This window comes from Equus asinus, chromosome 27 (genome assembly GCF_041296235.1).
Source record: "Equus asinus isolate D_3611 breed Donkey chromosome 27, EquAss-T2T_v2, whole genome shotgun sequence".
Classification (NCBI taxonomy): domain Eukaryota; kingdom Metazoa; phylum Chordata; class Mammalia; order Perissodactyla; family Equidae; genus Equus; species Equus asinus.
The window spans coordinates 4,669,981-4,697,885 of NC_091816.1; the positions used below are offsets into that span (position 1 = coordinate 4,669,981).

At 36.8% G+C, this 27,905-nt stretch overlaps 1 protein-coding gene across 1 annotated transcript in view; it reads left to right on the plus strand.

The window, feature by feature from the left end:
• Positions 1 to 27,905, plus strand: part of LOC106836908 (disintegrin and metalloproteinase domain-containing protein 5-like) — a 186,217-nt gene that overhangs the window by 76,236 nt on the left and 82,076 nt on the right. The window contains exon 14 of the mRNA XM_070499711.1: positions 9,057 to 9,152. Within this exon, the coding sequence (XP_070355812.1) occupies positions 9,057 to 9,152 (96 nt within the window). The remainder of the gene's footprint in view (positions 1 to 9,056; positions 9,153 to 27,905) is intronic.

The following is a 27,905-nucleotide window of genomic DNA, read 5'->3' on the forward strand; positions in this document are numbered from 1 at the left end:
TCATGGATTGGAAGACACAATATTATTAAGATTTTAACTCTACATACGTTGGTCTATACATTCAACACAATCCCAGTCTAAACACACTGATGTTTTGTACAAATTGACAAACTGATTCTGCAATTTATATGGAAATGCAAAGGACCCGGAATAGACAAAGCAATTAAAAGAAAAAGAAGAAAGGTGGAGCACATACACTGATTTTCTATAAATTTCAAAATTTTCTATAAGGATATGATAAAGACAATGTGATATTGACCAAAGCATAAATACATAGCTTAATGGAACAGTATAGAGAATCCAGAAATAAAATGATATTTATGTGGTCAATTGATTTTCTGCCAATATAATGAGGCAAGTCAATGGGTGAAGAAAATCTTTTCAACAAAAGTTTTGTGTGAATTGGATATCCATGTAATTAAAATAAACCTTGACTTCTCACCACACAATTAACTTGAGAATTTTGAGAAGATGGTGGCGTAGGAGGACTCTGAACTCACCTCCTCTCGTGGATGTAACAAATCTACAACCAACTGTGGAATGATTACATATGAGAGAGGTGTGAAAACTAGATGGAAAGAACCCCCACAACAAGGGACAACACTGACAGAGGGGGAAGAGGCAGAAATACACCCGGGTAAGGAAAAGAAGCACATCCTAGCCACGGTTCTTCATGACTGGGAGCAATTGTAAAGGTAAGAAGCTTTTCCCAGAGGAGTGGAGATATCTGAGCAGGAGAGCTGTGCCACAGTAGGCATCCCAGCTTTTGAATTCAGCATAACTGAGATGAGTTCCCATGACACTTGGCTTTACTAGCTTTGAAAACCAATGAGAGAATACACCCAGAAAAACTATTGAACTTCAGAGAAAGAAAAGCTCTTAAAGGGCCCATGCACAGATTCACCTGTTCCGGAAACCAACACAAAGACACCAAAAAGAAAGCTTCAAAGTTCTTTGGTAAAAGAGACTCACTTGCTAAGCTCTGAGAACACCTCAGAGACGCAGGAGGCAGCTGGTCCCACCTCCCCAGGGACTGAGACACTGGCGGTGGCCATTATTGTGACCTACTTCAGTCATGCTCACATGAACACTGGCAGATACCATTGGATTTCTTCTTCTGACTTGTTAATGCAGGAGTTTGCCGTGCCCACTAGATCACCAATTTAATCCAGCTCAGCCAGGCAGACAACCACCCCAGGACTGGTCCCACCCACCAACAAGCCCTTGGGGAACTTGTGGGCCCATATGGGTGGAGTTTGTGGGGTCTCAGCTGTGAGGTGAGTGGGCCTGCCTTGGTGGAGCATGTGTGTGAGTCAGGCCAGTGTTGGAAGGATGTGTGGGCCTGTAGGCAGTGGGGCATGTCAGCTGCAGCAGACTTGTGCTGCTGGCCATCTCTAACAGCTGCAAAAGGGATAAGCCCTGCCTTTTAACCCCTGAAATGATTGTGTGCTGCCATGCCTAGGGCCAGCCCCACCCATCTGTGCTGCTGAGAGAGCTGACAATAGCCTTGTACCACAAGGAGCCTCACCAGAGGCCTGCAGCAATTGTGAGCCCATGAGCCTAGCAACCAGTCACACTGGGGGCCTTGCAAGCAACAGTGCAAGAGTTTGCTCCACCCAATAAAGTGACTGAGGTGACTGTAGCAGCCACACGTGGCTGAGCCTCACAACCAGCAGCTGAGGGGCTAGCCTAGCCTACCCATGTACCCGTAACAAGAGCAACCCCATCACAAAAGAAGGACACATGTAGCCCACACACAGGACACTCCTGGAACATTTGGAAGGGAGATAAGAGGGAAGCATGTTGCTGGGCCTCATAAGGCATCTCTTACCAAAGGACACATTTCCAAGATTGAGATATGTAGCTGATCTACCTAATACATAGATATAAGCACAGAAAAGCAGGGAAAATGTGGAGACAAAGCCATATACTCCAAATAAGGGAACAGGATAAATCCTCAGAAAAAGTACTAAACAAAAGAGATAAACCATCTACCTGATAAAGAGTACAAACTGTCATAAGGATGCTCAGTGATCTTGGGAGAAGAATAGATGAACACAGTAAGAACTTCAACAAGGAAAATATAAAAGAGAACCAATCAGAACTGAAGAATGCAGTAATGGAAATGAAAAATTCACTAGAGGGAATCAACAACAGAGTAGATAATACAGAAGAATGGATCAGTGATCTGGATGGATGAGCAGAGGAAATCACCCTAGCTGGATAGAAAAAAGAAATATTAAAAGGACTTATGTAAGTGGGAAAGAAAAGACCACAAATAGGAATAAGAAAATTATCAAAGAAGAAATATCACCAATAAATGCAAATATACAGTAAAGGTAGTGGATCAACCATGTATAAAGCTAGTGTTATGGTAAAAATGCAAAAGGACTAAAAATATATATCTCCATTATAACATCAAGGGATACACATACACAAAGGAGTTTGAGTATGGTATCAAAAACAAAATGTAGAGGAAGGGGAGTAAAAGTATAAGGCCAACTTAAGAGACAACTGATTTAATATGGATTGCTGTTTATGTAGGTTATTATATATGAGCCTCATGATAATCATAAACCAAAAAACTATAATAAATATGCAAAAAATAAAGAGAAAGCGACCCATAGAACACTAAATAAAGGCATCAAGTCACAAAGGAATAGAGCAAACAATGAAGAAAGGAGTGGAGAAGAACTACTAAAACACCCAGAAAAAAGTAACAAAATGGCAATAAGTCCATACTTATCAATAGTTAATTTAAATATCAATGGACTAAAAGTTCAAATAAAAATGCATAGTGTGACAAGTTGGATAAAAAAACAAAACCCATATATATGCTGCAGACAAGAGACACGCTTCAGACCTAAAGACACTCACAAACTGTAAATGAATGGATGGAAAAAGATATTCCATGCAAATGGAAACAAAAAGAAAGCTGGGGTAGCAATACTTATATCAGATAAAATAGACTTTAAAATAAAAACTGTAGGGGCTAGCCTAGTGGCACAGCAGTTCAGTTTGCACATCTGGCTTTGGCAGCCCAGGGTTGGCCTGTTTGGGTCCCAGGTGTTGACATACACACTGCTTGTCAAGCCGTGCTGTGGCAGACATCCCACATATAAAGTAGAGTATAAATTAGCTCAGGGCTAGTCTTCCTCAGCAAAAAAAAAAAAAAAGAGAGAGAGAGCTTGGTAGCAGATGTTAGCTCAGGGCTAATATTCCTCACAAAAAATATGTAGCAAGAGACAAAGAAGGGCAGTACATAATGATAAAGGGAACAATCCAACAAGAAGATATAACACCAGTAAATATATAAGCACCCCAATGTAGGAGCATCTAAATATATTAAGCAATCATTAACAAACATAAAAGGAAAAATGGACTGTAACACAATAATATTAGGGGACTTTACCACTTCACATATGTCAATGGTTAGATTATCCAAACAGGAGGTCAATAAGGAAACATTGACCTTAAATGACACATTGGACCAGAGGGACTTAGTAGATATATACAGAACATTCCATCCAAAAACTCCAGAATGCACATTCTTTTCAAATGCCCATGGGACATTCTCCAGGATGGCTCACACATGAGAGCATTAAACAAGTCTCAATACATTTAGGAAGGTTGAAATCATACCAGGTATCTTTTCTGACCACAATGGGATAAAACTAGAAATCAACTACAAGAAGAAAACTGGAAAAGTCAGAAATATGTGGAGATTAAACAAAATGCTACTGAATGACTATTGGGTCAATGAAGAAATCAAAGGAGAAATTAAAAAATACCTGGATACAAAGGAAAATGAAAATAAGACATGCCAAAGCTTATGGAAGACAGGAAAGGCAATACTAAGAGGGAAGTTTATAGCAAAACAGGCCTACCTCAACAAACAACAAAAATCTGCAAGAATCTAACAATACACCTAAAAGAACTATACAAAGAAGCACGAACAAAACGAAAATCAGCAGAAGGAGGAAATAAAAATAAAAATCAGAATGGAAATGAACAAGAGATTAAAAAGAAAATAGAAAAGATCAATAAAATTCAGAGCTGCTTCTGTGAAAAGATAGCAAAATTGACAAACCTTTAGCTACACTCACAAAGAAAGAAAGAAGGCTTGCATAAATAAATTAGAAATAAAGGAGGAGAAATTATAATGATACCACAGAAATGCAAAGGATTATAAGTGAATACTATGGAAAGCTATACACCAACAAATTTGGTAATCTAGAAGAAATGAATAAATTCTTAGAATCATGTAACTTTCCAAAACTGAATTAAGAAGTAATAGAGAATCCGATTAGACCAATCACTAGTAAGGAGATTGAAACAGTAATAAAAAATCTTCCCCCACCCCTCAAAAAGAAGTCCAGGACAAGGCAGCTTCCCAGGTGAATTTAACCAAATATTTAGAGAAGATTTAATTCCTATCCTTCTCAAACTCTTCCATAAAATTGAAGAGGAGGGAATGCTTCCTATCTCATTCTACGAGGCCAGCATTACCATGATACCAAAACCAGACAAGGACAACACAAAAAAATACTGAAAATTACAGGCCAATATCACTGATGAACATCGATGCAAAAACCTGCAACAAAATACCAACAAATCAAATGCAACAACAATACACCAAGATCCAGTGGGATTTTTTCAGGGATGCAGGGAGGTTTGAACATCCACAAATCAATCAACGTGATACACTACATTAGTAAAATGAAGAAAACTAATCACACGATTATCTCAATAGATGCAGAGAAAGCACTTGAAAAGACACAGCATCCATTTATGATTAAAAAACACTGAATAAATTGGTACAGAAGGAAATTACCTCAATGTAATAAAGGTCATATATGACACCACCACAGCCTACATCATGCTTAATGGTGGAAAAACTATCCCTTTAAGAACCCGAAAAAGACAAGGATGCCCACTTTCACCACTTTTATTTAATGTAGTATTGGAAGTCCTAGCCAGAGCAATCAGGCAAGAAAAAGAAGTAAAACAGATCCAAATTGGAAAGGAAGAATTGAAATTGTCACTGTTTGCAAATGAAATGATTTTATATGTAGACAACCCTAAATAATCCACAAAAAAAACTGAGGAATAATAAATGAATACAGCAAAGTTGTAGCATACAAAATCAGCATACAAAAATCTGTTGCATTTCTATATTCCAAAAATGAGCCAGCAAAAAGAGAAATTAAGAATACAGTCCCATTTACAATTGCAACCCAAAGAATAAAATACTTTTATTTATTTGGTATCAATTTAACCAAAGAGGTGAAAGACCCCTACACTATAAAACATTTTCAAAAGAAAACAAAGAAAATAGAAAGAAATGGGAAGACATTCTTTGGTCATGGATTGGAAAAATTAATGTAGTTAAAATGTCCATACTTCCTAAAGCAACCTACAGATTCAGTGCAATCCCTATCAATGACAATTTTTCACTGATATAGAACAAAGAATCCTAAAATTTATATCGAACAACAAAAGACCTGAATAGCTTAAGTAATGCTGAGAGGAAAAGAATAAAGCTGGAGGTATCACATTCCCTGTTTTCAAAGTATACTGCGAAGCTATAGTAATCAAAACAGCATGGTACTGGTACAAAAACAGACACCTGAATCAATGAAAGAGAACTGAGAGCCCAGAAACAAACCCACATGTTTGTGGATGCTAATTTTTTTGCAGTAGAGTCAAGAACATACAATGGAGAAAGGAATAAATGGTGTTGGGAAAACCAGACAGCCACATGTAAAAGAATGAAAGTAGACCATTATCTTAACACCATGCACAAAAAATAACTCAAAATGGATTAAAGACTTGAATGTAAGACCTGAAACTATAAAATTTCTACAAGAAAACATAGGCAGTATGTTCTTTGACTTCAGTCTTAGGAGTATCTTTTTGAATACCAAGTTTCACTAGGCAAGAGAAAGAAAAGAAAAAATAAAGAAATGAGACTACATCAAGCTAAAAAGCTTCTTCCAGCAAAGGAAACCATCAACAAAATGAAAAGACAACCTAACAATTGGGAGAAGATATTTTCAAATCATACATCTGATAAGGGATTAATATCCAAAATATATAAAGAACTCATATAACTCAATAACAAAAGAAACCACCCTATTAAAATGGGCAACGGAAATACAGACATTTTTCCAAAGAAGATATGCAGATGGCCAGAAGGCACATGAAAAGACATTCAACATCACTAATTATTAGGGAAATATAAATAAAAACTACAATGAGATATCACCTCACATCTGTCAGAATGGTGTAATTAACAAGATGAGAAATAAGTGTTGGAGAGGATGTGGAGAGAAGGGAATGCTCATACAATGCTGGTGAGAATGTAAACTTGTGCAGCCACTGTGGAAAATAGTATGGAGGTTCCTCAAAAAATTAAGAGTAGAACTACTATATGATCTAGCTATTCCACTTCTTGGCATTTATCCAATGAACATGAATACACTAAGTTGAAAAGATAATTTGCACCCCTGTGTTCATTGCAGCACTATTAACAATAGCCAAGACTTGGAAACAACCTAAGTGCTCATCAATGGATGAATGGATAGAAAAGATGTGGTATATATACAAAATAGAATACTGCTCAGTCATAAAAAAAAAAAGATGAAATCTTGCCATTTGTGACTATATGGATAGACTTTGAGGGTATTATGCTAAGTGAAATGTCAGATGGAAAAAGCCAAATATTGTATGATTTCACTCAGAAGTGAAAGAGAAAGACAACAACAGCAAACAAACACATAGATACAGTGATTAAATTGGTGGTTACCAAAGGGGAAGAGGGAAGGGAGGAAGGAAAAAGGGCAAATATGTATGGTGATGGTAATTAGTTTTTGGATGGTGAACATGATGTAGTCTACACAGAAATCAAGATATAATGATGTACACCTGAAATTTATATAATGTTATAAACCAATGTTACCTCACTAAAAAATTTAACATGAAATGGATCAAAGAGCTAAATATAAAAACTAAAATTCTAAAGCTTTTAGAATAAAACACAGGAGACAATCTTTTTGACCCTGTGGTAGGCAAAAATTTCTTAGATATGACAAATAGTAATGAGGGATTTTGTTATTTATTTATTTTCTTGGTGATGAATATTCGCTGTGAGCTAACATCTGTGCCAGTCTTCCTCTATTTTGTATGTGGGATGCCTTAACAGCATGGCTGATGAGTGGAGTAGGTCCATGCTCAGAATCCAAACCCACAAACCCGGGCTGCCGAAGTGGAGTGTGCGGAGCTTTAACCACTCGGCCATAGGGTTGGCTCCAAGAATGAGGTTTTAAAGAAAAAAATGATAAATTGTAATTCATCAAATTTAGAAACTTTTTCTCTTAGACTCTGTTAAGAAAAATAAAATGACAAGCTCTAGAATAGTAGAAAATATTTATAATTCATACATATTCAAGTATATATATGAACATATATAAAATATATTCAAATGTCAATTCAAAGGACTTTTATTCAAATACATAAAAAGACAATTAAGAATTTTGGTTTTCAGTCTATCATGTGAGAAGTTTAGAAGTTACCATTCAGTCCTTACAATAAATAAACAGCTAGACAAATTGAAAAAGCAATGACTCTTCCTAGATCCATCATGAGGTCCAGAGCAAACCACTGCCCCTTAAACTGGAAGGATTGACAGGTGAATACAGAGAACACAACTTACTGGAGTAGCAATCCACAAGCTGAAACCTTTCGGGAACCAGTGCTGGGTAGGAAAACCTGGACTGTAATTGGAAAATTGCTGAGTGCTCAATGTGGACTAATCTGGTAGTTAAAAATTCCAAGGGGACCCTGTCATGGGGAGGCCCCACACTTTTGTGAGTTTTACCTCCAGGACTGGTGGTCACAGTGAATACTGGAGAACAGTCTTCTCATGCTTCTGGCAGAGGGAGGGGGAAAAGAAACCATTTTTTTTTTCTCTACTAAGAAAGCTTTGCCCTGAGCTAGCACATGTGCCAATCTTTCTCTATTTTTTAGCATGTGGGCCCACCAGCACAGCATGGCCTCTAACAGAGTGGGGTAGGTCCGTGCCAGGGAACTAAATCCGGGCTGCTGAAGTAGAGCACGCCAAACTCAACTACCAGGCCACTGGCTCTAGCCCAAGAAACCCTTTTGGGCCAAATATTGGCTGGAAATAGCCAGAGTATTCTATTCTTCTTAAGAAGGTCTTCCCTTACAAATACTAAATTGGATTGAAAAAACAAACACAAAAAACTAAGAATAACCAAGCATTTGATTAAAAGAAACAGTATGAAAAAAAAGCTAACAAAAGAATGTTTAAACTTTGAGTGCATGAGTCAATATATGAAATAAAAACTTTTTAAAAGTATAATACTGCTGCCTATGGTCAAGCTGTTTACTGAAAATACCAGCAAAAAATGCCAATAACAAAACACCAGAAAACTCAAACTTCTGATGTTGGTAAACTGCATAATTTAGAACAAACTTGCTATTGAAGAGTAGAAAAGCTAATTGAAGGCCCTGACTCTTAGAAGATCAAAAGTAAGTTTGGGGCCACGATCCCAGTGAAACCAGGTCTGGATAGACCAGACTAGCTTCTGGACCACTTTTTCTGGGTTGAGGTTTGAGAGTTTGCCGTTTCAGAGAGAGAAGCCCAGAGTCTGAATGTTGCTTTTGACAGTTTCACATCAGAGAAGTTCTACATGTGAATAGATTTGGCTTATATAATTTATTATAAAAGCAAGAATATAAGAAGATGTTTGAAGAGAATAGTAGGTAACAAGGTATCTATGAACTATTTCCTCTACGATTTTGACTCCACAGTAGTATTTTAATATTGTTCAAGTTATATGGAGTGTAGTGAAACAACACATTTCTTTTACAAACTAGTGAATGAGGTGTTGATTTCTATAATTCTTATATAAAGAACAGGATCACTGAAACTATGAATTTACGAAAAGCATCATACTTTGAAAGAAATTCTGTGTTGCAGTTTTATTTGATGGTACCCAATCATGCATGATTAACACAGCATTTGTTTTCAGAATTGTACTCATAAATCCTGCTGTGATCCTAGAACGTGTTCGTTGCAAAAGGGTAAAGACTGTGGTTCTGGGGAATGCTGCACAAGTGATTGCAAGGTAAGAGGCAATCTGTATTTTAGAATAGCTCAGATTAACTTTCTTGAAACCCTTATTTCAGGGAGATGGAAAACATGTCATATAGCATATTCACTCCTTCCCATTATATCATATCCAAGCAACATTGGACCCACTGTCACACTTCAGTCCATTCAGTAATTTATCATTTCCAGGACTCACATGTATGTAGTGTCGGATGCTTCTTCTCTCGAACTTGACTTCCCATTTTTATATCTCATTACCAATCTTTCTTATACCCACTTAGATTTCTCTCTGATCAACATATATCTGGAGCAACCTTCAGGTCTTATTTTCTAACACCCTATCTTACATGGGATCAGGAAGTTAAATTAGTTCTTTGTGTTGGCTAAATTCTCTTCACTGTCTTCTAGTGAAGTCCTCTGTTCCTTTATAAGTCATTCACTTGTTGTTACAATCATTCAGTCCCTCTTTATTGAAAGCATTTAAAGTGTCCCTGAATAATTACCCCACATCCAGCACAATACACTGGAATCTAGCGAAAAAAGAAACTCCTGAACAAAGTAAATGGAAAACATCTGTAAGATTGGAGGAGGAGTATGCTTTTATCTTTTTAAAAAATTTTCCCCAACTTTAGTGAGATATGACATACAACACTGTGTAAGTTTAAGGTGTACAACATAATGATTTGATCTAAGTATATATGGAGAAGTCATTACCACGTAAGTTTAGTTTACACATTCACCACTTCACATAGTGGGAACTATGTGCTAACTATCTTAGCGACTTTCAAGTATATAATACATTGTTGTTAACTATGGTCAACATGCTGTACATTATATCTCCAGACTTATTCGTTTTATAGTTGAAAATTAGTACCCTTGACCAACATCTTCCCATTTACCCCACCTAGCAGCCCCTGGCAACCACGAAGCTGCTCTGTTTTGATGAGATTGGCTTTTTTACTTTCCACATATAAGTGAGATCATATAGTATTTATCTTTCTCTTGTTTAACTTATTTCACTTAGCTTAATGCCCTCAAAGTTCATCCATATTATTGCAAATGGCAGAATTTCCTTCTTTTTTATGGCTGAATATTATTCCATTGTGCATATACACTATATTTTTTAATAAATTTATCCATTGATGGGCACTTAGGTTGTTTCCATGTCTTGGCTATTGTAAGTAATGCTACAATGAACATGGAGGTGCATATATCTCTTAAAGATACTGATTTTATATCTGTCAGATATATGCCTGCAAAGGAGATTCCTCAATCAATAGTAGTTCTATTTTTAATGTTTTGAGGTACCTCTATTCTCTCTGCTATAGTGGCCGTACCAATTTACATTCCCAACAAAGGTTCACAAGGGGGCCGGCCTGGTGGTGCAGCGTTAAGTGCACACATTCCACTTTGGTGGCCCAGGGTTCACCGGTTCGTATCCCGGGGGCAGACATGGCACCGCTTGGCAAGCCATGCTGTGGCAGGTGTCCCACATAAAAAGTAGAGGAAGATGGGCACGGATGTTAGCTAAGGCCAGTCTTCCTCAGCAAAAGAGGAAGATTGGCAGCACATGTTAGCTCCCTTTACTCCACAAGCTTGCCAGCACTTGATATCTCTTATCTTTTGATAATAACCATTCTAACAGATGTGAGGTGATATCTTATTGTGGTTTTGATTTACATTTCCCCTGATCATTTGTCATGAGCACATTTTCTTGTACCTGTTGGCCATTTGAATATCTTCTTTGGGCAAAGGTGTATTAAGCTGCTTTGCTAATGTTGAAATCAGACTATTTGGGGTTTTTGTCCCTGTTGAGGTATGTGAGTTCTTTATATATTTTGAATATTAACCCCTTATCAGATGTACAGTTTGCAAATATTTTATCCCATTCTGTAGGTTACCTTTTTATTTTATTAGTTGTTTCCTTTGCTGTGCAGAAGCTTTTTAGTTTGATGTAGTCGTCCCGCTTCTTTATTTTTGCTTTTGCTGCTTGTGCTTTTGGTGTCATATCGAAAAAGTCATTGCCAAGACGTTATCAAAGATGTTGTCTTCTAGGAGTTTTACGATTTTAGGTCTCACATTTAAGTATTTAATGCATTTTGAGTTAATTTGTGTTTATGGTGTAGCATAAGGGTCCAGTTTCATTCCTTTGCATGTGGATACTCAGTTTTCCCAACATCATTGAATGAAGAGATCATCCTTTCCCCATTGTGTGTTCTTGGCACCCTTGTCAAAGGTTAGTTGACTATACATGTGTGATTTTATTTCTGGTCTTTCAATTCTATTCCTTTCATTTGTCTGTTTTAAGGCCAAAACCATACTGTTTTGATTACTATAGCTTTGTAGCATGGTTTGAAATCAGGAAGTATTATGCCCCAGCTTTGTACTTCTTTCTCAAGATTGCTTTGTTTATTTGGGGTCTTTTGTAGCTCCATATGAATTTTAGTATTGCTTTTTGTTTTTATGAAAAATTCCATTGGAGTTCTGATAAAGATTGCATTGAATCTATAGGTTGCTTTGATAGTACAGTTATTGTAACAATATTAATTTTTCTGATCCATGAACACAGGATATCTTTTCATTTATTTGTGTCTCTTTCAGTTTCTTTCATTGATGACTCACAGTTTATTGTGTGCAGGTCTTTCACCTCCTTGGTTAAATTTATTCCTATTTTATTGTCTTTGGTACTATTATAAATGGGATGTTTAAAATTTCTTTTACATATCTTTCATTGTAAATGTATATAAATGCAAATGATTTTTATAGTTTGATTTTGTATCCTCCAACTCGACTGAATTTATCAATTCTAACAGTTTTTTTGTGGCTTCTTTAGGATTTTCTGAATATAAGATCATGTCATCTGCAAACAATTTTCTTCCTTTCTGACTTGAATTCCCTTTATTTCTTTTTGTTTGTTTGTTTGTTTTGTTTTTAAAGATTGGCACCTGAGCTAACAGCTGTTGCCAATCTTTTCTTTTTTTCTGTTTTGTCTCCCCAAACCGCCCTCATACACAGTTGTATATCTTAGTTGCAGGTCCTTCTGGTTGTGGCATGTGGGACACTGCCTCAACATGGTGTGACGAGCGGTGCCATGTCCGTGCCCAGGATCTAAACTGGCAAAACCCTGGGCCACCACAGCAGAGTGTGCAAACTTAACCACTTGGCCACACATCCGGCCCCATAATTCCTTTTATTTCTTTATCTTGCCTAATTGCTCTGGCTAGGGCTTCCAGTACTATATTGAATAAGAATGGTAAGAGTGGACATCTTTGTCTGGTTCCTGATCTTAAAGGGGAACTTTCAACTTTTGTCTACTAGGTATGATGTTAGCAAAGGATTCTCATGCATGGCCTTTACTATGTTGAGATATGTTCTTTCTATACCCAAATAGTTGTGAGCTTTTATCATAAAAGGGTGTTGAATTTTATCAAATTTTTTCTTCATTTCTTCAGAGAATTATATGATTTTTACCCTCAATTCTATTAATGGAGTATATCACATTTATTGATTTCTGTATGTTGAATCATCCTTGCATCCCAGGGATAAATCCCATGTGATCATGGTGTATGATCCTTTCAATGTGCTGTTGGATTTGGTGTGCTACTGTTTTGTTGAGAATTTTTGTGTCCATATTTATCTGGGATATTAGCCTGTAATTTTCTTTTCCTGTAGTGTCTTTATCTGTCTTTGGTATCAGGGTAATGCTGGCCTTGTAAAATGAGTTTGGGAGTATTCCCTGCTCTATAAGTTTTTGGAAGAGTTTGAGAAAGATTAGTATCAAGTCTTTAAATATTTCATAAAATTTACTTTTGAAACTGTCTGGTCCTGGGCTTTTCTTTGGTAGGAGGTTTGCTAACAGATTCAGTCTCTTTAGTTGTGATTGGTCTGTTCAAGTTTTCCATTTCTTTATGATTCAGTCTTGGTATGTTGTCTGTTTCCAGGAATTTATTCATTTCTTCTAAGTTATGCAATTTGTTGGCATACAGTTGTTCATAGTAGCCTCTTATGATCCTTTGTATTTCTGTGGTGTCAATTTTAGTACTCCCTCCTTCATAATTTTGCTTTATTGAGTTGTGTCTCATTTTTTCTTGATTAGTTTAGCTAAAGGTTTGCCATTTTGTTTATCTTCTCAAAGAACCAACTCTTAGTTTCTTTAATTTTTTTCCATTGTCTCCCTGTTCTCTGTTTCATTTATTTCCATTCTAACCTTTATTTCCTTGCTTCTACTAACTCCACTCCTTAGTTTGTTTTTCCTTTTCTAATTCCTTTAGGTGTAAAGTCAGGTTTTTTTTTTTGAGATCTTTATTTTTCTAAGGTAGGCACTTATTACTCTAAACTTACCTGTCAGAACTCCTTTTGCTGCATCTCATATGTTTTGATATGCTGTTTTTGTGTTTTTAGTTCAAGATACTTTCTTATTTCTCTTTTATTTCTTCTTTGATCATTGGTTCTTCAGGAGTGTGATGTTTAATTTACACATTTTGTGAATTTTCCAGTTTTCCTTCTGTTATTGGTTTCTAGTTTCATACCACTGTCATTGCAAAAGATACTAGATATTATTTCAATCTTCTTAAATTTCTTAAAAATTTATTTGTGGAAAAACATACATTCTCTCCTGGAGAATGTTCCCTGTGAGCTTGACAAGAATGTGTATTTTGTACCTGTTGGCATAATGTTCTATATATATCTTGAAGGTCCATTTGATCTATAGTGTTATTCAGGTCTACTATTTTCTTAGTGATTTTCTTTCTGGTTGATCTGTCCAGTGTTGAAAGTAGGGTATTGAAGTCCCCTACAGTTTTACTGCTGTCTAATTCTCCCCTACTCTGTAAATGTTTGCATTGTTTTTTTGCCATTTTTAAAAATTTTATTGCAATAACAGTGGATTATAACATTATATAGCTTTCAGATGTACATCATAATATATTTTGAATTCTGTGTAGACTACATCATGTTCACCATCCAAAAACTAATTGTAGTCCATCATCTCACATGTAAGCTTAATCATCCATTTTGCCCTCCCCCTTTCCCCTGTGGTAACCACCAATCCAATCTCTATTGCTATGTGTGTGTTTGTTGTTTTTATCTTCTAGTTATAAGTGAGACCATACAGTATTTGACTTTCTCCCTCTGACTTATTTCACTTAGAATAATACTCTCAAGGTCCATCCATGTTGTCACAAATGGCTGGATTTCATCATTTCTTATGGCTGATTAGTATTCCATAGTGTATATATACCACATCTTCTTTATCCATCCGTCCCTTGATGGGCACCTTGGTTGGTTCCAAGTCTTGGATATTGTGAATAAGACTGCAGTGAACATAGGGTTGCATGTATCTTTATGCATTTGTGTTTTCAAGTTCTTTGGATAAATAACCAGCAGTGGGATAGCTGGATCACATGGTAGATGTATTCTTAATTTTCTGAGGATATTTCGTACTGCTTTCACAGTGGCTGCACCAGTTTGCACTCCCACCAGCAGTGTATGAAGGTTCCCTTGTCTCCACATCCTCTCCAACACTTGTGGATTCCTGTCTTGTTAATTATAACCATTCTGACCGCAGTGCAGTGATATCTCATTGTAGTTTTGATTTGCATTTCCCTGATAGCTAATGGTGTTGAGCATCTTTTTATAGGCCTTTTGGCCATCTCTATATCCTCTCTGTAGAAATCTCTGTTGAGATCTTTTGCCCATTTTTTTTTAATTGGGTTGTTGGTTTCCTTGCTGTTGAGCTGTATGAGTTCTTTGTATGTTTTGGATATTAACCCCTTATCTGATATATGGTTTGCAAATATCTTCTCCAAATTGTTAGGTTGTCTTTTTGTTTTGTTGATGATTTCCTTTGCTGGGCAGAAGATTTTTAGTTTGATGTATTTGCGTTTATTCATTTTTTCTTTTGTTTCTCTTGCCCAGTTGGACATGGTACTTGAAAATATGCTGCTAACCCTGATGTCAAAAACGTACTACCTATGTTATCCTCTAGAGGTTTTATGGTTTCGGGTCTTAATATTCAAGTCTTTTATCCATTTTGTGTTGATTTTTGTGCATGGTGTAAGGGAATGGTCTACTTTCATTCTTTTGCTTGTGCCTGTCCAGTTTGTGCCTGTCCAGTTTTCCCAACACCATTTATTGAAGAAACTCTCCTTTCTCCATTGTACGCTTTTGGCTCCCTTGTTGAATATTAGCTGTCCATAAATGTGTGGGTTTATTTCTGGGCTCTCAATTCTGTCCCATTTATCTGTGTGTCTGTTTTTGTGCCACTACTGTGCTGTTTTGGTGACTATGGCTTTGTAGTATATTTTGAAATCAGGAAGTATGATACCTCCAGCTTTGTTGTTTTTTCTCAGAAATGCTTTAGCTATTTGGGATCTTTTGTTGTTCCATATAAATTTTAGGATTCTTTGTTCTATTTCTGTGAAAAATGTTGGAACTTTGGTAGGGATTATGTTGAATCTGTAGATTGCTTTAGGAATTGTGCATATTTTAAGTATGTTAATTCTTCCAATCAAAGAGCATGGAAGGTCTTTCCATTTCTTTGTGTCTTCTTGGATTTCTTTCAACAATGTTTTACACTTTTGGTGTGCAGAACTTTTACGGCTTTGGTTAAGTTCATTCCTAGATATTTTATTCTTTTTGTTGCAACTGTATATGGGATTGTGTTCTTAATTTCTCTTTCTGCTACTTCGTTGTTAGTGTATAGAAACCACCCAATTTTTGTACATTGATTTTGTATCCTGCAACTTGACTGTATTCATTTATTATTTCTAAAAGTTTTTTAGTGGAATCCTTAAAGTTTTCTTGGTATAAAATCATGTCGTCTGCAAAGAGTGACAGTTTCACTTCTTTTCCAATATGAATCATTCTATTTCTTTTTCTTGCCTAATTTCTCTGGCTAGGACTTCCAATACTATGTTAAATAAGAGTGGTAACAGTGGGCATCCTTGTCTGGTTCCTCTTCCTAGAGGGATAGCTTTCAGTTTTTCTCCATTGAGAATGATATTTGTTGTGAGTTTGTCATATATGGCCTTTATTATGTTGAGGTATTTTCCTTGTATACCCATTTTATTTAGAGTGTTTAATCATAAATGGATGCTGTATCTTGTCAAATCCTTTCTCTACATCTATTGAGATGATCATGTGATTTTGATTCTTCATTTTGTTAATGTGGTGTATCATGTTGATAGATTTGTGGATGTTGAACCATGCTTGCATCCCTGGAATGAAACCCACTTGATCGTGATGTATGATCTTTTTAATGTATTGTTGTATTCAATTTGCTAGTATTTTGTTGAGGACTTTTGCATCCCTGTTAATCAGTGATATTGGCCTGTAATTTTCTTTTTTTGTGTTCTTCTTATCTAGGTTTGGTATCAGGATAATGTTGGCTTTGTAGAATGAGTTAGGAAGTCTTTCCCTCCTCTTCAATTTTTTGGAAGAGTTTGAGAAGGACAGGTATTAAGTCTTCTTTGAATGTTTAGTAGAATTCACCAGGGAAGCCATCTGGTCCTGGACTTTTATTTTGAGGGATGTTTTTGATTGCTGTTTCGATCTCCTTATGGGTGATCGGTCTATTCAAATTTTCTGCTGCTTCTTGGTCCAGTCTTGGACGGTTGTACGTTTCTAAGAATTTATCCATTTCTTCTAGACTATCCAATTTGTTTACATATAGCTTTTCATCATATTCTCTTATTATCTTTTGTATTTCTGAGGTGTCCATTGTAGTTTCTCCTTTTTCATTTCTGATTTTATTTATTTGAGCCTTATCTCTTTTTTGCTTGGGGAGTCTATCTAAGGGATTGTCAATTTCATTTATCTTTTCAAAGAAAAACCTCTTGGTTTCAATAATTTTTTCTATTGTTTTTTAGTCCTTTATTTTGCTCTGATTTTTATTTCCTTCCTTCTGCTGATTTTGGGCTTCATTTGTTCTTCTTTTCCCAGTACCTTTCGATGTGCTGTTAGATTGTTTATTTGGCATTTTTCTTCTTTGTTGAGGTAGGCCTGAATTTCTATAAACTTCCCTCCTAGAACCACTTTTGCTGTATCTCATAGATTTTGACATGATGTAGTTTCATTTTCATTTGTCTCTGGCATTTTTTGATTTCTCCTTTGATTTCTTCAGTGACCCAATCGTTGTTCATTAGCATTTTATTGTATCTCCACATTTTTCTGGCTTTTCTGGTTTTCTTCCTGTAGTTGATTTCTAGTTTCATAACTTTGTGGTCAGAAAAGATGCATGGTATTATTCCAGTCTTCTTAAATTTATTGGTACATTTTTTGTGATCAATCCAGGAAAATGTTCCATGTGCATTTGAAAAGATGGTGTATTCTGTGGTTTTTGGATGGAATGTTCTATATATAGCCACTAAGTCCATCTGGTCAAATGTGTCATTTAAGGCCAGTGTTTCCTTAGTGATCTTCTGTTTGGATGATCTATCCATTGGTGTAAGTGGAGTCTTAAAGTGCCCTTGTCTTTTTGTGTCACTGTCTATTTTTCCTTTTATGTCTGTTAATAATTGCTTTATATATTTAGGTGTTCCTATGTTGAGTGCATAGATATTTACAAGTGTTATACCTTCTTGTTGGACTGTTCCCTTTAACATTAAGTAGTTCCCTTCTTTGTCTCTTGTTACAGTTTTTATTTAAAGTATATTTTGTCTGATATAAGTATTGGTACCCCCGCTTTCTTTTCTTTGCCATTTGCATGGAATATCTTTTTCCATCCTTTCACTTTCAGTTTGTGTCTTTAGGTCTGAAGTGTGTCTCTTGGATGCAGCATATATATATATTTTTTTTTTATCCAGTTGGCCCCCCTATGCCTTTTGATTGGAGCATTTAGTCCATTTACATTTAAAGTAGCTATTGACAAAGATGTATTTATTGCCATTTTGTTACTTTTTTCTTGGTGTTTTAGTAATTCTTCTCTGTTCCTTTAGTTTTCTCTTGCTCTCTTCCCTTTTGGTTTGATGGCTTTCTTAGTAATATGTTTGATTTCTTTTGTCTTATTTATTTGCTTACTATAGATTACTGATTTGTAATTACCATGAGGATCCTATTTAATATTCTATGTATATAACACTCTATATTGAGTTCATAGACTCTTTAGCTTGACCTGTTTCTACAAGCTCTACTTTTTCACTCCCTTATTCCCACATTTTGTGTTTTTGAAATCATATATAATCTCTTGATTGTGTCTACCCATTACCCTCTTATCATTGAAATAGGTTGTATTAGTACTTTTGTGTTTTATCTTTCATACTTCATATCATCTTCACAGGTTGTTGATCTGCTACCTTTAGTACATTTGTACCTTTACCAGTGATTTTATTGCCTGGGAATTTTTGATTTTTTTAATAATGTTTTTATCCCTATTTGTGGTCATCACTTTCCCACTTAAATAACTCCCTTCAGCGTTTCTTGAAGAACTGGTTTCTTGGTGATAAACTCCTTTAATTTTTGCTTTCTGTGAAGCTCTTTATCTCTCCTTTCATTCTGAATGACAACTTTGTTGGATAGGGTATTCTTGCATGGAGGTTTTTTCCTTTATCACTTTAAATATATCATGCCATTCTCTTCTCACCTGTAGCGTTTGGCTGAGAAGTCCACTGCTAGCATTATGGGCTTTCCTTTGTATGTCACATGTTGCCTTTCTCTTGCTGCTTTTAGGATTCTCTCTTTATCTTTAATTTTGGACATTTTAATTATAATGTGTCTTGGTGTGGGCCTCTTGTGACTTATCTTGTTTGGAGCTCTCTGTGCATCCTGTACTTGGATGTCTGTTTCCTTCCTTAGGTTAGGAAAAAATTTTCATCTATTATTTCTTGGAATAAATTTTCTGCCCCTTTGTCTCTCTTCTCCTTCTGGGACACCTATAATATGAATGTTAGTGCCCTTGATATTGTCCCAGGTTTCTCCTAGACTGTTCTCATTCTGTCTAATTCTTTTTTCTTTTTTCTGTTCAGCTTTGGTGATTTCCTCTAGTCTTTCCTCTATCTACTGATCCATTCTTCTGAATTGTCTACTCTGCTATTGAGTGCCTCTAGTGAATTTTTCATTTCTAGTATTGTATTCTTCATTTCTGATTGGCTCTTTTTTTATATTTTCCAGTTCTTTGTTGATGAGTTCACTGTGTTCATCTAGTCTCCTCTCAGTATGTGTGAGTATCCTTATGAGATTTTGTTTAAACTCTTTGTCAGGTAGTTTGCTTCTGTTTCATTTAGTCCTTTTTCTGGGGTTTTGTCCTGCTCCCTTGCTTGGAATCTATTCCTTTGTCTCCTCATTATGCCTCTTTCTCTGTGCCTATTTCTATGTATTAGGTGAGTTGGCTATGTCTCCTGACCTTGGAGAATTGGCCTTATGTAAGAGATCCCTTTAGAAGCCTAGCAGTGTGTTTTCCTCTCATCACCAGTTGAAATGATCCAGGAGTGACCCCTTTGTGGGCTGCTTGTGTCCTTCTGCTGTGGCAGGGCTGCTCTTATGCAGGTACCTAGGATGTCTAGTCTCTCCTTCCCTGGCCAGCTGTTTGTAAATCCAGTTTGGGGAGCCTCAGCACCATTGGCTACAAAGTCTGACAGCACACTCCTGTTGCAGTTTTCCTGTTAATTGGTTAGGTACACACTGTAGCTGCTTGCTAGCCTCAGGGGCTTACAGTTGCTGTAGGCCACAGGCCTAGAAGGCTGTTGTCAGTTCTCTTAGGAGTGCTTCTGAATGGGGCTGGCCCTAAGCATGTGAACACTCAATGGTTTCAGGCTTTGGAACATGGGACTGATCCTTTTTATGGTTATCTGTGAAGCACAGCTCTTCTGCTACTGATAGGCCTCACCCTGCCACGGGACCACACATGCCGTCAACACAGTCCTGGTCCATGCACACTTCCCACCCCCCTGGAGCATACCCCAATGCCCCACTGCAGAGGCCCCCTCCTCTCCACCAATGCCCCCCACAGTTCACCTGGTCCTCACAGAGGCCCTGCCCCACAGAGGCAGACACACTCGCCTGCCTATAGAGGAACAAGGCACCCAGTCAATGCAGGCTGACAAGTAGCCTGAGGGCTTGCTATGGCGGGGCCAGTACCTAGGGTGGGGTGCCTGCCCTGGCTGAACTGGATTAAATCTGCACTCTAGTGGATGTGGCAGACCCCTCTGCTAACAGACCAGGTGAAGAACCTTGATGGTGTCTGCTGGGGTCTGTCAGCATGCCTGGACCAGGTCAGAACAATGGCCCCCACCAATGCCTCAGTCTTCAGAGAGGTCTCTCCTCTCCCTGAGATGCCCCTAGAGCTCACCAGGTGAGTCTCTTTTCAACAAATGACTGTCAGCCTTCTCTCTGGTGATTTTAAGTTGCTGAGAAAGGTGAGTTTGTGTGTGGGCCCTTTAAGATGTGGGTCTTTTTGACTTCCCTCTGATAGATTTTCTGGGGTTATTGCCTGCTGCAGTTAATTGCCAGTGAAGTCAGATAGTAAGACCCTTGTCTCAGTTGGGCTGAGTCTGAAGGATGCTTATAGCAGTATCTGCCCCTGCTCTGGACCTCATTCCTCCAGGATGGGCTGTGTACCTTAGGGTGGCTGCCACCTGGCCAGCTGCAAAATTCCACTGCTCCCAAAGGTGGCTTTTTTCTCTCCAGCAGGAATTTCTGCTTCTTCCACCTTAGTCAGGACAGTCCCTTGTTGTGGGGGTTCTTTTTATCCAGTTTTAAGTTTTGTATCCAGGGTAATTTTTGCTTGGGGTCCTTTGAGCTTTCTGTTCCTTGCTGTCCATATCTCTCTCAAGATTTGGCAACTTTTCAGCTATTATTTCTTTAATTAATCTTTCTACTCCTTTCTCTCTGTTTTCCCCTTCAGAGACTCCCATGATATGAATGTTCATTTGCTTAATGAAGTTCTATAATTCATGTTGGCTTTATTCTCTCTTTTTCCTTGTTTTTTCTGTCTGTTCCTTTAACTTGCTAATTTCAAATCAACAGTATTAAAGTTCACTTATTCTTTTTTCTGCATGATCAACCTGTTGTTGAATCCCTTTATTAAGTTTTTCATTTCTGTTACTGTTTTCTTAAGTTCTAGGATTTCTGTTTGGTTCTTTCTAATAGGTTTCTATTTCTTTCTTACTTCTTTTTGTTCTTGCATGTTTTCCTGATTTCATTTGGTTGTCTCTCTGTGTTCTCTTGTATTCCATTGAGTCTCTTTATGATGATTATTTTGAATTATTGTAAAGCAATTCGTAGATCTTTATTTCTTTGTGGTTAGTTACTGGAGCTTTACTAGTTTCATTTACTGGTGTGATAGTTGCCTGATTCTTTGTAATTTGTGTAGCCTTGGTTTGGTGTTTGCAGATTTGAAAGAGCAAACACCTCTTTCTGTCTCTACAGACTTCTACAGGTTTCTGCAGGTAGAGATCTTCTGCTAGTTCCTGGGCTGATGGGATTACCTCCAGAATTACAATCATGCTGAGTTGGAGCCAGTTTACAAAGCTGTTTCTGGGTCTGTAGTGGGGTATGCAGTTGGTGGGCTTGTTACTAGGATTTTGGGCAGGCATGAATCCTGTCTGTTTCCCGGGTGTATTGGACTCCCTCCAGTACCTTGTTTAGTAAGGTGACACTGGGACAAGGGCCTAGTTAAGGGTCCACAGTTGAGTGTTCATACAGGGGTCTGTTACTAGTTATGTGGATGGGTATGACTCCCACCACATTCCTAGGAGGCTCCTGCCAGATCACAGAGTGAGTTCCCATGTGGACAGGACTGGCCGTGACCATGTCTTTAAGTGGCTGGAAATGAGTCCCTGGGCTGTTTCAGGGTCCACAACCAAAACTGAAGTCTGCAGACCTGGCTCTAGAGACATAGATGGATGTGTCTCCTGCCAGGTCTCTGGGTGGATGAGACAGCTCTCTGACCATGGCTAGAGTGACTGGATCCAAGTGTTGGGCCATTTCAGGATCTTTTTAGGTATATTCTGGAATGTCTCCTGCTGGGTCCCTGCACCAGCAGAACTGTTCATGTACTAGGACTGTGAGAGGCTGAAGCCGAGTATAGGGACCTTACAGGATCTCCAGGGATGAAGACAGGAGAGTCTCCTGCTGGGTCCCTTTAGTAGGACTATTAGTGGATTGCAGCTGGATAGGGGCTGGCATCTAATATGGACCCCTTGCTGGACTCCTAGACAGAGATGGCGGTGTTTCCTGCTAGGACCCAGGGCCAACTGGACTGCTTGGGACTGTGACTAGGGGATGGGGTGCTGTGCTGGAGCTAAGTATTGGGCCCATTCTGGATCTTTGGTGGTGTATTGGGAGTGTCTCCTGCATAGTTACAGGCCAGTAGGACTGTTTTCAAACTGCAGCTGGCAGAAGCTAGAGCCAAGTTACATGGACGTTTCAAAATCTACAGTCAAACTAAGTTTGGTGTGCTCACCTACAAGTGCTCCTGGATCATGGCCAATTCATGGGTATTTCAGGGTCCATATTTGGGACTGTTACCTGTGGCATGGCTGGATGTGAGTCCTCCTGGGTCACTTGGCATATGGTGCTTTTGGAAGGATCATGGCTAAACAGGGCTGTAGCTGAGTCCTCAGGGATATGGAGCTGTTTCCATATCTTTACCTGAGACCGTATGCATTAGGTATCTGCCTGGGTGAGGGCCTGCCTTTTCAAATTGTCTCTCCTCAGTCTTAGACTCCACTAGAATTTCACCATGTACCTGGATCCCAAAGCTCCCAGAAAGGTGTGTTTGTCCATGGATTGTTGTCAAGTTATTGTTGCTAAGGAGAAATAGGAGCAGGGGGATTCTTATTCCACCATCTTCTGATATCACTCTCCGAGAATGCTTTCAAAATTAAGTTGGGATCCAGAAGCAATTTCAGGAAATTGCCATTCTCATAAAATGGCAAGGCTTGACCTTTTTGAATTAAGAAAGAAACTTAACACTATAAAATTAAAGATAGATGAAATGAAGAATGATCATAGGTAAACTGCAATTTAAAGATAAAACAGCACCAGACTTAGCAAATACTCAAATTTCTGTGGCTTGAATTAATCATAGAATTAGAAGACAAATATAAGAAGATAAAGCCAAATTCAAGGATTAGAGCAGGAGGAAAAATAGAGAAAAAACGATAGAACTGAAAACACAGTTTTCTTAATCGATAGCAAAGAAAAACTGGTGGATTCCAGTTAAATGTGGCAGCTAAACATCACTGTAGTTACTCATGTCCGTAAAACTAATGTACAGCAACAAAGTACAGAGAAAACAACCACAGAAATTTGCAGATCAAAACTCAGCGAAATTTGGATGAAATAAAAAGTTGGAATTAGGAGCAAACACATTTACAATTTGTTTGCAGCTTGTAATTGTTTATTCACTCACTAATTCAGAAAATATTTTACCCCACACTGTCTAGTTGAGGCATTACAGAGAATTAATCTTTAAACAAACAAACATTAAAAAAGATAGTTTCAGATACTAATAAGGGATTTAAAAATAAAATAGTGTAATAGAATAAGGAGTGAGTGAGGGCATATTTTAGCCAGAGTAAACAGAAAGGTGGTCTCTCTAAGGGGTGACATTTGAGCTAACACCTAAATGACAAGGAGAAGAACTGGTGTTGAAGATTCATGTAAAATAGAAGCAATGGAAAGATCTTGAGAATGGGAAATTAATAAAGGAGGAAAAGTGTCTTGTTATGCTCTTAAAATTTAATGACTGATAGGGAGAGAAATAGTGTATTGGGCCTAGTTTGTGTGACTCTCTTACTGAAGCATTAGGATATAAGTTTTAACTCAAGCTCTGTTTTGTGCGGAATGCATACTAAGATAGAAGGGGTCAGAGAGACAGGCAAGGGCCAGATTTTTAAGGTCATGATATATTACTTACCTATTACTGCATAACAAATTACCTCCAAACTTAAACCGTTTCTTTGGTTCAGGCATCTGAGTGTAGTTTTGCTGAGTCCTCTGGCTCAGGGTCTCCCACAACTGGACTAAAAATCATCAAGGATATATAATATCTTTACCATACTATTAAACAACTTTACCAAATTGACATCTAATGAATACCACTCAGCAACAGCAGAATGCACATTATTTACAAGCACGCATTGAACATCTTTGTGGATGGCCCACATGCTAAGTTATAAAACCAGTCTAAATATATTTTCAAAGACTGAAATCATACAAAGTTCATTTTCTGATGACAATAAAATTAAATTAGAAATCAGCAAATGAAGGAAATTTAATAAATCCACAAATATTAGAAATTAAACACATTTCTCTTAATCAGTTTGTCAAAGCGGAAATCACAAGGAACATTAGAAATATTTTGAACTGAATGAGAACTAAAAACAACATATGAAAATGTATGGCAGGCATGTAAAGCAGTGCTTAGAGGGGAATTTTTAGCTTTAAATACCTATATTAGAAAACAAGAAATAATTCAAATCAACCATCTAACCTTGTACCTTAAAAAGCTATAAAAAGAAGAGCAACTTAAATCCAAGGCAAGCATAAGGAAGGAGAAAAGGTTGAGAGGAAATCAGTGAAACTAAAATTGCTTCTTTGAAAAAAAATCAACAAAAATGGGCAAATTTTTACCTAGACTAAGAAAAAAGAGGGATAACATCCCAAAATTAGAAATGAAAAGGGAGAATCCGTACTGACTTTACAGAATTTTCAAAATTATAAGGAAATATACTAAACAGTTAGACAACTTAAATGAAATTGGAAAATTCCTAGAAAGACCCAAATTACCAAAACTGACTTAAGAAGAAAGAGAAAATCTGAATAGAAAAGAATAGAAATTGAACTAGTAACTTAAAATGTTTGTACTAAGAAGAGCCCAGGTCCAGGTGGCTTTACTGGTGAATTCTATCAAAAATTTAAATAAGAAATAATACCCGTACTCCACAATCTCTTCCACAAAATAATAAGAGAAAGGAACACTTTTAAACTCCTTTTATGGGGACAACATGACCCTGATACCAAAACCAGATGAAGGTATCACAAGAAAACTATAGATCAATATTCTTCATGAATATGGATGCAAAAATCCTTAAAAAATTACAAACAAAATCCAGAAAAATTTAGGATTTTTCTAATTGGAAAGTGGAAGAGGATTATCCACCATGACCAAGCAGAATTTATCTCAGGAATGCAAGGTTGGTTTAATTAATGTAACACACCATATTAATCAAATAATGGAAAACACATGATCATCTCATAAGATGCAGAAAAATGATGTAGTGAAATGTATTACCCACTCATTATGAAATTATCGAAAAATCAGAAATAAGAAAGAAGTTGCCCAACCTGATACAGAGCATCTATGAAAAACGTACAGCTAACGTCATATTGATGACAAAATCTTGAGTGCTTTCCGCCTAAAATCATAAAAAAGCAATGATGTAGGCTCTCGTCACTTCTATTACACATTGTACTGGAGACTCTAGAGAGTCCAGTAAGGTAATAAAAAGAAATAAAAGGCATCTAATTTGGAAGGGAAGAAGTAGAATTCTATTTGCAGACAACATGATCCTGCATGTATATAATCCTAAGACATCTACCAAAAATACCTTTTAAAGCAAATAAATGAGTTTATCAAAGGATATGCAATCACTATACAAAAATGAATTGTATCTCTATACGATAGCAGAGAATAAGCTGAAAATGAAATTAGGAAAACAATTCCATTCACAATGCCATCAAAAAATACTGGGAATGCACAAGAAAATAAATACAAAACATACACTTAAGACATTGTTTAGAAAAATGAAAAATGTACGTAAATGGTGAAATAGTCCATGTGAACGATTGGAAGACTCGATATTGTTAAGATGGCAATTCTTCCCTTTTTCAGAGGTCTACAGTACTTTCCCCAGGTTTAATTAATCAGTAGAAGGACTTACAGGACTCAACATGTAGCATACTCATGACTATGATTTATTACAGCAAAAGGATACAAATCAAAATCAGCAAAGTTTATCGTTCCACTTTGTATCCTCATAAATTTGTTTCATCAATGTTTTGTAGTTTTCAGTGTATATGTTTTATTATTCCTAAGAATTTTATTCTGTTTGATGCTATTGTAAATGGGATTCTTCATAATTTCTTCTGCAGATCATTCATTTTTAGTGTAAAGAAACATAGCTGATATTTTTATGTCGATTTTGTACCTTGCAACATTATTGATTTATTATTTTAACAGTTTTTTGGTGGAGTCTTTAGGGTTTTCTTTATATAGGACAATATCATTTACAAACAGAGACAATTTGACTTCTTCCTTTCCAATTTGGATGTCTTTGATTTCTTTTTCTTGCCTAATTGCCCTGGCTAGGACTTCCAGTATTTTCCAGGTGCTAAGAATGGTGAGAGAGGGTACCCTTGTCTTGGTAGCTTTGGGCTTGTCATATATGGCCTTTATTATGTTGAAATACATTTCTTCTATACTTAAGTTGTTGATAGTTTTTATCATGAAGATATGTTGAATTTTGTTAAATGCTTTGTCCACATGACTATAATAAATCATAGTCATAAGTATGCTATTGACATGATCATATTATTTTTATCCTTTATTTTGTTAATCTGGTGTATCACATTTATTGATTTACATATGTTCAACCATCCTTGATTCATAGAAATAAATTCCACTTGATCATGATGTATTATCCTTTTAATGTGCAGTTAAATTTGGTTTGCTAGTATTTTGTAGAGGATTTTTTCATCTATGTTCACCAGGTCAAAACCACATTGGCTTTTAGTTTTCTTTTCTTGTGGTGTCTTTGTTTGACTTTGGTATCAGGGTAATTCTGGCCTTGTAAAATGAGTTTGGAAGTGTTCCTTCCTTGGAAATTTTTGGGAGGAGATTGAAAAGGATTGGCATTAATTATTCCTTTAAAGTTTGGTAAAATTCATCTTTGAAGCCATCTGATCCTGGGCTTTTCTTTGTTGGCAGATTTTTGATAACTGAATCAATCTCCTTACTCATTATTGTATGCTCAGGTTTTCTATTTCTTTATGATTCAATCTTGTTAGGTCGTTTTAAGGTATTTATCCATTTCTTATAGGTTATACAATTTGTTGGTGTATAATTGTAGTCTCTTATGATCTTTCGTATTTCTACAATATCTGTTGTGATATCATCTCTTTTGTTTATAATTTGTATGAGTTTTTTCTCTTTTTTCTTAGTTAGCCTAGCTAAAGGTTTGTCCATTTAAAAAAAAAATCTTTTTTAAAAAAACAGCTCTTAGATTTCAAGAAAATAATTCCATTTGCATTCACAGCAAAAAGAATAAAGTACCTAGGAATAAATTTAACCAAGGAGCTGAAGGACTTATACAATGAAAACTATAAGACATTACTGAGAGAAATTGATAATGACTTAAAGAGATGGAAAGAGACTCCTTGCTCATGGATTGGAAGAATAAACATAGTTAAAATGTCCATACCACCCAAAGGTATCCACACATTCAGTTCAATCCCTATCAGAATCCCAATGACACTCTTCACAGAAATAGATCAAAGCATACTAAAATTCATACGGGACAGTCAAAGACCCCAAATTGCTAAGGCAATCCTGAGAAAAAGGAACAAAGCTGGAGGTATCACAATCCCTGACTTCAGAATGTACTACAAAGCCATAGTGATCAAAACAGCATGGTACTGGTACAAAAATAGGCACACCGATCAATGGAACAGAACTGAAAGCCCAGAAATAAAAGCACACATCTACAGACAGCCAATCTTCGAGAAAGCTGCCAAGAACATACAATGGAGAAAAGATAGTCTCTTCAAT